This window comes from Pyxicephalus adspersus, chromosome 3, assembly GCF_032062135.1.
Source record: "Pyxicephalus adspersus chromosome 3, UCB_Pads_2.0, whole genome shotgun sequence".
Lineage (NCBI taxonomy): Eukaryota > Metazoa > Chordata > Amphibia > Anura > Pyxicephalidae > Pyxicephalus > Pyxicephalus adspersus.
Window position 1 is genome coordinate 718,529 of NC_092860.1, and position 10,767 is coordinate 729,295.

A 10,767-nucleotide genomic window follows, 5' to 3' on the forward strand; every position below is an offset into this window, starting at 1 on the left:
GGACGAGGGGCAGGAGGAAGAGGAGGAGGAAGGGATGTGCTAGTAATAGACTTCTATGAGAACTAACTCTCCCCACCAACAGGATGTGAGCAGCTCTCCGGTCTTCCCGTCTTCCAGTTTCATTTCTCTTTCATTCTGGCTGCAATGGCTTCTGCTGATTTGCTTGAAGATTTGAGCTGCTCCATCTGCCTGAACATTTTTACAGATCCGGTAACGCTGAGATGTGGACACAACTTCTGCCATGTCTGTATTGATGGTGTGCTGGACAAACCGGAGGCGTCTGGGGGTTATTCATGCCCACAATGCAGAGAGGCGTTTCAGGAACGGCCTGAACTGAAGAAGAATATAACGCTGTGTAATATAGCAGAGAAAATGTCACCCGCCAAGGCACCACAAGAACCAGCAGGCCCCCACTGCTCATATTGTATCCATGGCCTTGTACCGGCTTCAAAGTCCTGTCTGCATTGTGAAGCCTTCCTGTGCGCCGATCACCTGAGAATCCACAGCAAATCCCCAGAAAACATCCTACTGGATCCCAACACTTCCATGGAGAAAAGGAAATGTTCGGCCCACAAGGAGCTCCTGAAATATTTCTGCATTAAGGACGCTGCTTGTATCTGCGTGTCCTGCAGCTTGGTTGGGGAGCACAGAGGACATCACGTGGATATGTTGGAGGACGCTGCTAAGAAAAAGAAAACTCATCTACTAAAAGGTTTGGAAGATCTGAAATCAAAGTCTGTAGAGATTGAGAAAAAAGTTACAGAGCTTCAAGAAAAGTGGGAAAAACTCCAGAAGAAAAGTTCTGATATGAAGCAGAGATTCCATGTGACCTTCGGAGAGATCAGATCACTAGTGGATTCCCTGGAGACTGAAGTCCTGGCTGAGATCTCCCAGCTGGAACAGCGAGCATCAAAATCCGTCTCCGATCTCTTCCAGCAACTAGAAGAGAAGAAAGAAGAATTGTCCGGAAAGATTGATCACATCCAGGAGCTGTGCCATGTGAACGATCCACTGACCGTCCTACAGGATCCACAGACAAGCAGAGGCGACTTTAATGACCTCAAACTCAATATCAACCTAGAAATCAGCCGCAACCCCGTTGATGCCAATGGGCTGGATGTACAGCCAATCACAGGGAAATTACAAACTTTAGCCATCATATTGGATGATCTGAAGTTTGGCATCTGTCTGGGTCCGAGTGAACTATTTCTAAATAAAACCCAGACCTGTAATTGTATCAACGTGTCTGATGATCAGAAATCTGTGTCTCCGAGATTTGGATTCAGCTATACAAGATACGAGCCCTGCAATCAACCTGCAATCCATAATCTGGTTATCAGCACCCGGAGCTTTTCTTCAGGAACACATTACTGGGACATTGATTTTGGAGGGGTGCAAAGTATAGGGGTCTGCTACCCTGCTATGGGGGTTCAAAATGCCACCATTCAGAACAAGGAGACCTGGTGGCTGACCAAACACAGTGAATATGATGGAACGTTGGACAGGAACGCCTATTTCTCAGTGAAACACGACCGCCTTACCAGCCGCCTGCCCTTCCAAATCTCTAAATCTAAATACAGATTGTACCTGGATTATGAGGCCGGCCAGATCTCCTTCTATGAGCTATGTACCCCGATAAGACACCTTCACACATTCACCACCAAATTCACCAAACCGCTTCATGCAGCCTTCTATGACTTTAATGGAACCTTCAGAATGGGGTAGAAGAAAAAAAACGCATGTTTATTCTCACCTACCCCATGTGTATTCACACCTACCCCATGCGTATTCACACCTACCCTATGTATATTCACACCTACCCCATGCGTATTCACACCTACCCCATGCGTATTCACACCTACCCCATGCATGTTCACACCTACCCCATGTTTATTCTCACCTACCCCATGTGTATTCACACCTACCCCATGTGTATTCACACTTACCCCATGTATATTCACACCTACCCCATGTTTATTCACACCTATTCCTGTATATTCACACCTACCCCATGTATATTCACACCTACCCCATGTTTATTCACACCTATTCCTGTATATTCACACCTACCCCATGTGTATTCACACCTACCCCATGTATATTCACACCTATTCCTGTATGATTTTAGATCATGTATGGGGGGGGATATCATCATATTAGGGGGGCATTGGCAGAAATCATGGGGGCAAGTATATATCATGGGTGACATAAAGGGGAGCAATCAGCCTGCTCTGTACAATGTATATTGGGGGGGGGGCATGGTATTTCCATATAAGACAGGGTGCAACCCAGAAATCTTTATAAGCTTTAGGCGGGTGGTGGCCCTGTATTGTGACCCAACTCTTCTCAGCACCCAAAGACAGCCGGGGGGTTACTGAAACGTGCTGGGTGGTGCGCCCAGATAAAAGGGGCCGGGGAGAACACTGGGGAATATCATGTGACCTGCCTCCTATATCATGTATATTGGGGGGGGGCATTATATTCATACATGGCTTGTCATGTGACCTTTGTTTTAGATCATGTATGGGGGGGTACATTGTATCCATATATGGGATGTCATGTGATCTGCATGTTACACCAATAAAGTAGAATCTCTGTGCATGTCCAGCCCCCGCAGTCCGTGTATTACCATTGATGAAAGTTTGTATTGTTAACAATAAGGAGGCATCTGAGGAACTACAAGTCACAGAATCTCAGAGCTGTCATATGTATGATGGATCTTTATAATAAGGAGAAGTTTTTCTGAACAATGATTCTGTTGCTGGGATTTATTAGCAACCTATAAAGTTACTGACAGGTCCTCAGGTGTCACCGGAAGAGGAAGTGAGGGTGGAAGTCCCTGATGGGGACAGCATAGAGCAAAGCATAAAACTTCTGTCCGCTCCGAGCTTCCTTCCAGTTATGGATGGAGTGAGGACAGATTTAGAAGATTTCTCCTCACTTCCTGTCTTGGTGACAACATTTTATCGTACAGGAAGTGTTTGAAATGTTTCAATCATTTGATGAAGTTGTGCAGATTTTCTCACATGGATTGATCTGTGAGATGCTGAATAGATGCAGTGATCACACTGACGGTGTCAGTACAGCCCATACAGCACAATGTATAAATAGTTCTCGCTCCTCTCTTGCAGGTGTGTTGTGGCTCTCCATCGTGGCGGAGTTCCTCTATATCACATTACTCCTCACCGGAGTCAGTCTGATGTCCGTAGAAGTCTGTTATTACACGTCTGTTATTGACGGGCTCAAACTCAATGCCTTTGCCGCCATTTTCACCGTATTGTCAGGTATTTCCGTATTTTCTATAGAGAATGAGCCGTTCACATAGCAAAGTGAATGATCTCCATACAACGTTTATCACACCTAGCCTGCGGGAGAGGAAACATCCAATTATGTGCAAGGAACAATCCTACTTATTGCAGACTTCCTTACATGTATTTGGTTACTCTTTGTATAGTGAACTCTGCACATTCACTAAGCTAAGTGAATGAACCCTGTGGGGTAATGATTCACCGAATTCACTTTGCTGAGTCTCAAAGTCTTTGTGCACAAGTACTGAACCCTGTCCATGTGCGCCATCTAGTGGCGATTCGCAGTATTTCTGGATTATTATTTGTTGTTGGAAGCCTGGTGGCCTCATTTATCACTGTCTGAGAGATTAGTCTGTGTTGCCATAGCAAGAAATCATTTTATAACAGTTATTATAATGCAAGTTAGAGGACGTAAAGCAAGACAATGGAAAGCCGCTAGCGGAGACAGTTCTTGTTTCAGTCATTTGGGTAAAAAAAATCTCAAATCTGCTAACTAAACAGAAACTTCTAAGGAATCATAAACGGAATGATGGCAGCCGACAATAAAACATCATGGTGGCGGAATAACCAATCAGAGACAGAGCTGCTGGGAGCCCACTGACTACCCCTGAAATCCCATACTGCTGCATGATATTAACCCCTTGTTAGCTTAACTCATTCCTTCCTGCATTACAACAGGACAGCCGCCACCTTCTCCAGGGCCCCAAAAGTCAGAATTATAGGGGGTGCAGGGAACTGAAATGCTGTACATTTGGGGCCCCATATCAACTTTGCCCTGGGCCCCAAACATCCCCTGCCTTCCTGATCCTAGCCTTCAGCTCCTCCCACCTTGTGCCTAACTTTAACCACTGGGAGAGGCCCTGATAGGTGGGGAGGGGAGTGTGGGCAGGGCTCTGATAGGTGGGGAGAGGAATGTGGGCAGAGAGAGGCTCTGATAGGTGGGGAGAGGAGTGTGGGCAGGGCTGTGATAGGTGGGGGAGGAGTGTGGGCAGGGCTCTGATAGGTGGGGAGAGGAGTGTGGGCAGGGCTCTGATAGGAGTGATTGTTCTGTAGCGGAGGCAGAATGCTGAGATTTGATTTCAGATCCGGAATACCAGAACTTATTACTGACCGGGATGTCGGATATTTCGGGAGTGACCGGTCCTCTTTGTTCTCGGTGTCTCTGATTGGTCGGTTGTATTTTGCAGGGTTGCTGGGGATGGTGGCACACATGATGTACACAACCGTCTTTCAGATGACCGTCAATCTGGGCCCCGAAGACTGGAGACCCCAGAACTGGGACTACGGCTGGTCATACTGGTATGGGACCCCTATACAACCCTTCCCCCACCACTCTCCTGATTGGTTAGATCCATCTTTTGCCCTTCCATGTGATCATACACATCCAGAGTGATGGCGCCGAGTGTGCGGAGACGGCTGGATAGGCCCCTCCCCCTAGAGCAGAACTGCTGAGTCAGGACTTTCCTAGCTGGGGGAAATGTTTAATGATCAGAAAGTCATTTAGCGTTTTATCGAATTTTTTGTGATTTGGATTTTCCGTCTGATGGAGGGAAAAAAATGATTGGATCAGCAAAGCCGGCCAATGGGAATGATTCCTTGGGGGAGGGGCTTATCCTACAGGTGACTTCCTGTCCAGCACAATACAATGTCACCTGTGAGCCACCTATAGGCCAACATACGGCACAGTGGATAACACCGGGGGGTCACCATTGGCTGCCTCTCCCTTGCAGAGCTCCCACACCAGGCAGGGGGAGGGGTCACTGTTCTCACATGCAGGTAGATTGAGCTACTGAGCTCTGTAGACAAGAGGCAAATTATCACATCAGCTAAGGACAGACAGGTGAACATATGATGGTGTGTATGGGGCGCCCCCTGCTGTTTGGGAATGATATTACAATCCTGTTTTGCTCCCCCTGCAGCCTGGCCTGGGGCTCGTTCACATGTTGTATGGCCGCCTCGGTCACCACCATCAACAGATACACCAAGACCATCCTGGAGTTCAAACAGAGGCGGAGGAACCTGGAGCGGAGTCTGCAAAACAAAACCCTGGAACAAGACGGCTCCCGGCCCGTGTGGGACGTCTACGTCAGCACCATACAGGCCAATCAGGACGGCTTTGTGGATTTATCGATCGGGGGCCAAAACCAGGCGGCATACAGGAGCACCGGCCACCTCCCCCACAGACAGTGCGAGGAATATTGATAATTTTTACTGTTATTATCATCCTTTTCTAATAAAATCCTGCAATCGCCTCCCCCGCCTGCTCTGTCATCTGCCAGCAATGTCTGAATGGTCACCAAACAAGTGACCCCCAAAAGCTAAATCGATTATTAACCCCCTATTACAGCTTATTGATCCTTAGATGTGGTGGCTGCATTATTTTTCTTTATTTTCACCTGATGATCCTGCCAGTAACTCACTTCCTGTCTTAGAGTGACAACACACACGCAATGTACTGTATGGAGGAGCAGTGTTGTCACCCTCGAACAGGAAGTGTGTTCCCACTACAGAACCCTTTCATTCCTCTTCATTGAAGGGAGAAAAGATTAAACTCCATCCCGGACAAAGATGATGAGCAGTATAACATTCAATCCTACACTACACAGGAAGTTATCAGATTAATGGATTTCTGGCAGGATCAACAGGGACTGGTTGTGATTTGCCTAGAATAAAAGACAATATTTAACAGGCCGATGGGAGAAGCTGATTATCGGGGATTGTCTCTAGTGGAACTAAAGCTCTTATAGAATATTGAATGCCCATTGGTTTATCCCCCAAATTCTGCCATCCACCAATAGACATAAGACTGTAACCAGGACAGCAATGAGAATGCAGATTGACCAATCAGGGCTGAATGTGGGCCAACCACAATATATTCTAATATTTATCTGGAATTCATTTGTTGTTGCACCTTTTTGCTGTTCCTTATTTCCATTATTGTATAAAAGATTTGTAGATATCCCCTCTAGGGGGCAGCACTGAGCAGATCCAGCAGAAAACCAATCAGCAACGCAGTAACAAATTCCTTTACTTCACCAAATTCACCGAACTGCCGGTGAACACATGACGGCCTATGTAGGGTCTGTACACGCATGTGCTGCTGCATGGACACGCAATGACACGTGTCACATAAACGGCCTGCACTATTTCTATGGGCCCCCAGGGGGCAGCGCAGTTCTGCTGTAGGTGTATTAGGGGCCCATTAGGAATGATTGGCATGCAGATTTCCATGTGATCACACGTGTTCCTGCAGCACATGTATGTGTCTGCTCCTTCTTCATGCTGTGTGTGACATCTCAAGGCCGCTCAGTGATTGGCTGCCAACACATCCCAACCAGCCAATAGAAATCTGTGTGTTGCCCCGCACCCTAACCACCTGGTTGTCTCTGACTCAGAGGAGGAACTCTGACTTCACTGGCTGCATGCTTTTCAGGGTTACTGCCTCAATTCACACACAGCCCCCCGGTGCGGCACTACAAAGCAGGAAGGAGAGTCTGCAGATGCAATTACCCGAAATGGCAGTACTCCGCTACTAATGGCCCCGATGTAGGTGGCCCCGGTGACGAGCGTCCTGTCGGCAGGCTGAGAAGGGCCGTCACGGGCCAATGTTACCCCTCTGTTACCCCTTGCCACACCCCATCACAGGCAGACCACATGCTTAGCACACGCACCGTTACCCCTGACAACCGCAGTTATGCTATAGGGTCACCCCGCTCCCACCCCACACAGGAATGTCCCAGCAATCACAATGTTATAGTAATGTCTGCGGGTTAGTAAGTTACATTCACCCTACATTCACAGATTCCGCGCACACTGTTATAGAAGTCAAAACACACAGAGCATGGACACAGAAACGTAAAGACGAATCTAAGAATAATAACTGAACTCTAGCCGCAGCATGAAATAAAAGGGAATGCCGGGAAATAATATTCAGGTGGAGTCGGTTTCCTGGTTGCTGTGTTATCACCGGGCTCCCTGTGTCAGTGCCGTTGTCCTTAGCAACAAGATGGAATCAGTGAGAGCTCCCCCTGCTGGGCACACATGGCTTGTTCTATGCTGACCACAGAGGCGGGACTAATAGGAGCATCCAATGACAGCAGGGTGCGGGCTGTGTGAGGGGCCACATGGAGTATGATGTGTGATAATTTCACAAGTTCAGGTTTTATGTAATGCCAACCCCCAGATTATTAATCACCACAAAATACGAACTTCACAGGGACCGAACTAGGCATGCCTGGGACTTGTGGTTCACCAGGACAGGTTACATATGGTTCTCACAATGCTCACCATGACGATCCAGCTACAAATCACCAACTACTACTTTATACAGAATAGTATATTGGAAATTTAAAGATTATTATTAATTTCAGCATACATCTCAGAGTTCAGGCAGAGGTCACTCTACTAACATTACCTGAGTTGTATGATCCCTGGAGACACAAAACTCCAACTTTCACAATGCGTGTTATAAAGCAGAGGAAGGATGGAGGTTGTCAGATACAGAAATATCCGATACGGGGAAATGTCTCACCCTGGCTGGTATGTCAAACAAAGACGTCAATCTTATATTAAAGGGGAGATCCGGAATTACTGTTATCCCCAATATCACAGCTCTGTTTTTATAGATCAGCAGCCTTGGATTCCGATTGGTTCTGGATGTAAATCCCGGCAATTCTCTTACTGGCTCCCTTATTTATACAATACCATTATTATTATTATCCAGTATTTATATATCGCCAACATATTACGTAGTGCTGTACAAAGCCCATAGTCATATAATTTTGGAATGTGGGAGGAAACCGGAGTACCCGGAGGAATCCCATACAGACACTGGGAGAACCTACAAACCCCATGCAGATAGTGCCCGAGATCCCAACCTGGGACCTGCAAAGGCCGGAGTGCTAACCACTGAGCCACCCTGCTGCCATCAGACTAGTTTTGTTATAACTGTGAGATGGGCCCCTGGGAGCCCCCAGCATTGTCAGAACTCTCTGTGACAACCATGAAGCTGAGCTGCAGAGGACACAAGAGGAGCTGTATCATCATCCTCCGGCTGCTGTAAGAATAGGGGGGGCATTACAGCTGGGGCCCCGGGCAATTGCCCGGTTTGGGGGCCAATACTGGGTGTGTCTGTATGGAATCATGGGCGGTGTGACACCACAGAGAGGAGGAGATGGAGAGTTACATTTATTTGGTGTCACAGAATGCTGATCAGACGGTTTGGCATTTTCTCTTTTCCTTTTTCATATAACGGTGATTTCACTTCTGCCAGAAGATTTGCTCCAATTGCGGGAGACCTTTTACATCTCCAGTGGCCCCGAATGGTAGACGTGCTGAGGGTGGACATGGAGGAGACACCTGGAATCTCCTTCTGTCTGAGTGTTCACATGGGGCCACCATACAAAGGGGCCCAGACTTATATATGGACCCCGAAACTTCCTTATTGTATCCACGCTCCTGTTCTTGCTTCTAAAAGCTGCCTACAATGTGAATATTGATCAAACCGCACAGGAAGGCCGCGCTGTATTTCTGCTGCCAGGACACCGCCTGTATCGGAGTGTCTCCAGCTTGGACAACACCGAGAACACGGGACCAAGAACACGGGACCGAGAACACGGGACCAAGAACACGGGACCGAGAACACGGGACCAAGAACACGGGACCAAGAACACGGGACCGAGAACACGAGACCGAGAACACGGGACCAAGAATACGGGACCCAGAACACTTGGCTGCCCAATCACACAGTACATCCAGGTCTGCTTGTAGATTATAGACATCCTGTATGGACTTAATTCCATGACATAGTTTGGTGTCATCTGCAAACACAGAAATCCCAAACTCTATATCATTTATAAAGATGTGTCACTTTCACTCATTTTGTGTCACTTTCACTCATTTTGTGTCACTTTCACTGCTTGTGTGTCACTTTCACTCATTTTGTGTCACTTTCACTCATGTGACTTTCACTGGTTTTGTGTCACTTTCACTCACTTTGTGTCACTTTTACTCATTTTGTGTGACTTTCACTCATGTTGTGTCACTTTCACTGGTTTTGTGTCACCTTCACTCATGTTGTGTCACTTTCACACATTTTGTGTCACATGCTCCTGATTCACTGATAACCTCCTGATGTTTTTCCCTTGTCCAGCTCCTTGTGTCGGTACCACCATGGCCCGTTGGGTTTGTTGCACCGTCCTCCTCCTGGCCCTCTCGGTCAATGCTCAGTATGAACGTTACAGCTTCGGAAGTTACCCCCGGGATGAGCTGATGCCCCTGGAATCTGCCTATAAGTACGGCTTGGACCAGTACAGCAATGAGAACTGGCCGGAGACGGTCCATTACCTGGAGATAAGCCTGCGGCTGTACCGGCTCCTGAGGGACAGCGAGGCCTTCTGTAACCTGAACTGCAGTACGGTCCGGATGGGGGACAACCCATCCCCCCAGGGCCCCCTAATTGGGAATCATTCCCAGGGTCGCTTCAATGACTTCCCCGAGCTGCGGGTGTTCGGAGATGTTCTGATGAGAGCCCGATGTCTGAAACGTTGTAAGCAGGGGCTCCCCGCCTTCCGCCAGTCTCAGCCCAGCAGAGATACCATCCTGGAGTTCCAGGCCCGGGAACCCTACAAGTTCCTCCAATACGCCTACTTCAAGACCAACAACCTGGCCAAGGCCATTGCGGCGGCCCATACCTTCCTCCTGCTGCACCCCGATGATGAGATGATGAAAAGGAACATGGCGTACTATAAGAGTATGCCCGACTCCGAGCCCAACATCAAGGATCTGGAGAGCAAGAACTACGAGAATCTCTTCATCCGGGCCGTCAGGGCCTACAACGGGGAGAACTGGAGAACTTCCATCTCCGACATGGAGCTGGCATTGCCCGACTTCTTCAAAGCCTTCCAGGAATGCACGGCCGCCTGCGAGGGCTCCAGAGAGATCAAAGACTTCAAGGACTTCTATCCGTCGGTGGCCGACCATTACGTGGAAGTGCTGAAATGTAAAATGAAATGTGAGGCTGAGCTCACCCCGGTCATCGGGGGCTTCGTGGTGGAGAAATTTGTGGCCACCATGTACCACTACCTGCAATTTGCCTATTACAAACTCAATGACGTGCGCAATGCCGCCCCATGCGTGGCCAGCTATCTGCTCTTTGACCCGGATGACCAAGTCATGAAGCAGAACATGGCGTACTACCAATATCACATGGAGAAGTGGAGCCTCTCCGAAGAGAACTTCAAACCCCGGCCTGAGGCCGCCCTCTATTATAACATCACCAGCAAACAGAAGGAGATGTACGACTAGGCCGTGCGCCACCTGCTGGATGACGATGAGGGCGATGTGGTGGAATACCTGGATCAGCTATTGGATGCAAGTGATCTGTAAACATTTTCTATGGTGCTGTTTGTTTTCTTTGGTACTGAACTCTACATGAACTCTGTGACTTTCTATGCGCTGA

General features: G+C 48.1%; 4 protein-coding genes across 4 annotated transcripts in view; 3 read left to right on the forward strand and 1 right to left on the reverse strand.

Moving 5' to 3' along the window:
- LOC140325448 (germ cell-specific gene 1-like protein) overlaps positions 1 to 5,560 on the forward strand; it is a gene marked incomplete in the record, with an annotated part of 8,714 nt that extends 3,154 nt beyond the window's left edge. The window contains 3 exon segments of the mRNA XM_072403285.1: positions 3,132 to 3,284; positions 4,496 to 4,607; positions 5,228 to 5,560. Of these exon segments, the coding sequence (XP_072259386.1) occupies positions 3,132 to 3,284; positions 4,496 to 4,607; positions 5,228 to 5,510 (548 nt within the window).
- LOC140325438 (UDP-glucuronosyltransferase 2A2-like) overlaps positions 1 to 10,767 on the reverse strand; it is a 197,240-nt gene that overhangs the window by 147,040 nt on the left and 39,433 nt on the right. The window lies entirely within an intron of this gene.
- Positions 85 to 2,142, forward strand: LOC140325439 (E3 ubiquitin-protein ligase TRIM11-like). Its single transcript, XM_072403272.1, has one exon. It carries the CDS (start codon positions 145 to 147, stop codon positions 1,723 to 1,725), a length of 1,581 nt encoding a protein of 526 aa, XP_072259373.1. The 5' UTR covers positions 85 to 144; the 3' UTR covers positions 1,726 to 2,142.
- Positions 9,466 to 10,761, forward strand: CRTAP (cartilage associated protein). The gene has a single exon (XM_072403276.1). It carries the CDS (start codon positions 9,480 to 9,482, stop codon positions 10,611 to 10,613), a length of 1,134 nt encoding a protein of 377 aa, XP_072259377.1. The 5' UTR covers positions 9,466 to 9,479; the 3' UTR covers positions 10,614 to 10,761.

Bases quoted from the DNA above. Each gene is read 5' to 3' on its own strand.
- LOC140325439 (XM_072403272.1), top strand. From the start codon at position 145: ATGGCTTCTGCTGATTTGCTTGAAGATTTGAGCTGCTCCATCTGCCTG.
- CRTAP (XM_072403276.1), top strand. From the start codon at position 9,480: ATGGCCCGTTGGGTTTGTTGCACCGTCCTCCTCCTGGCCCTCTCGGTC.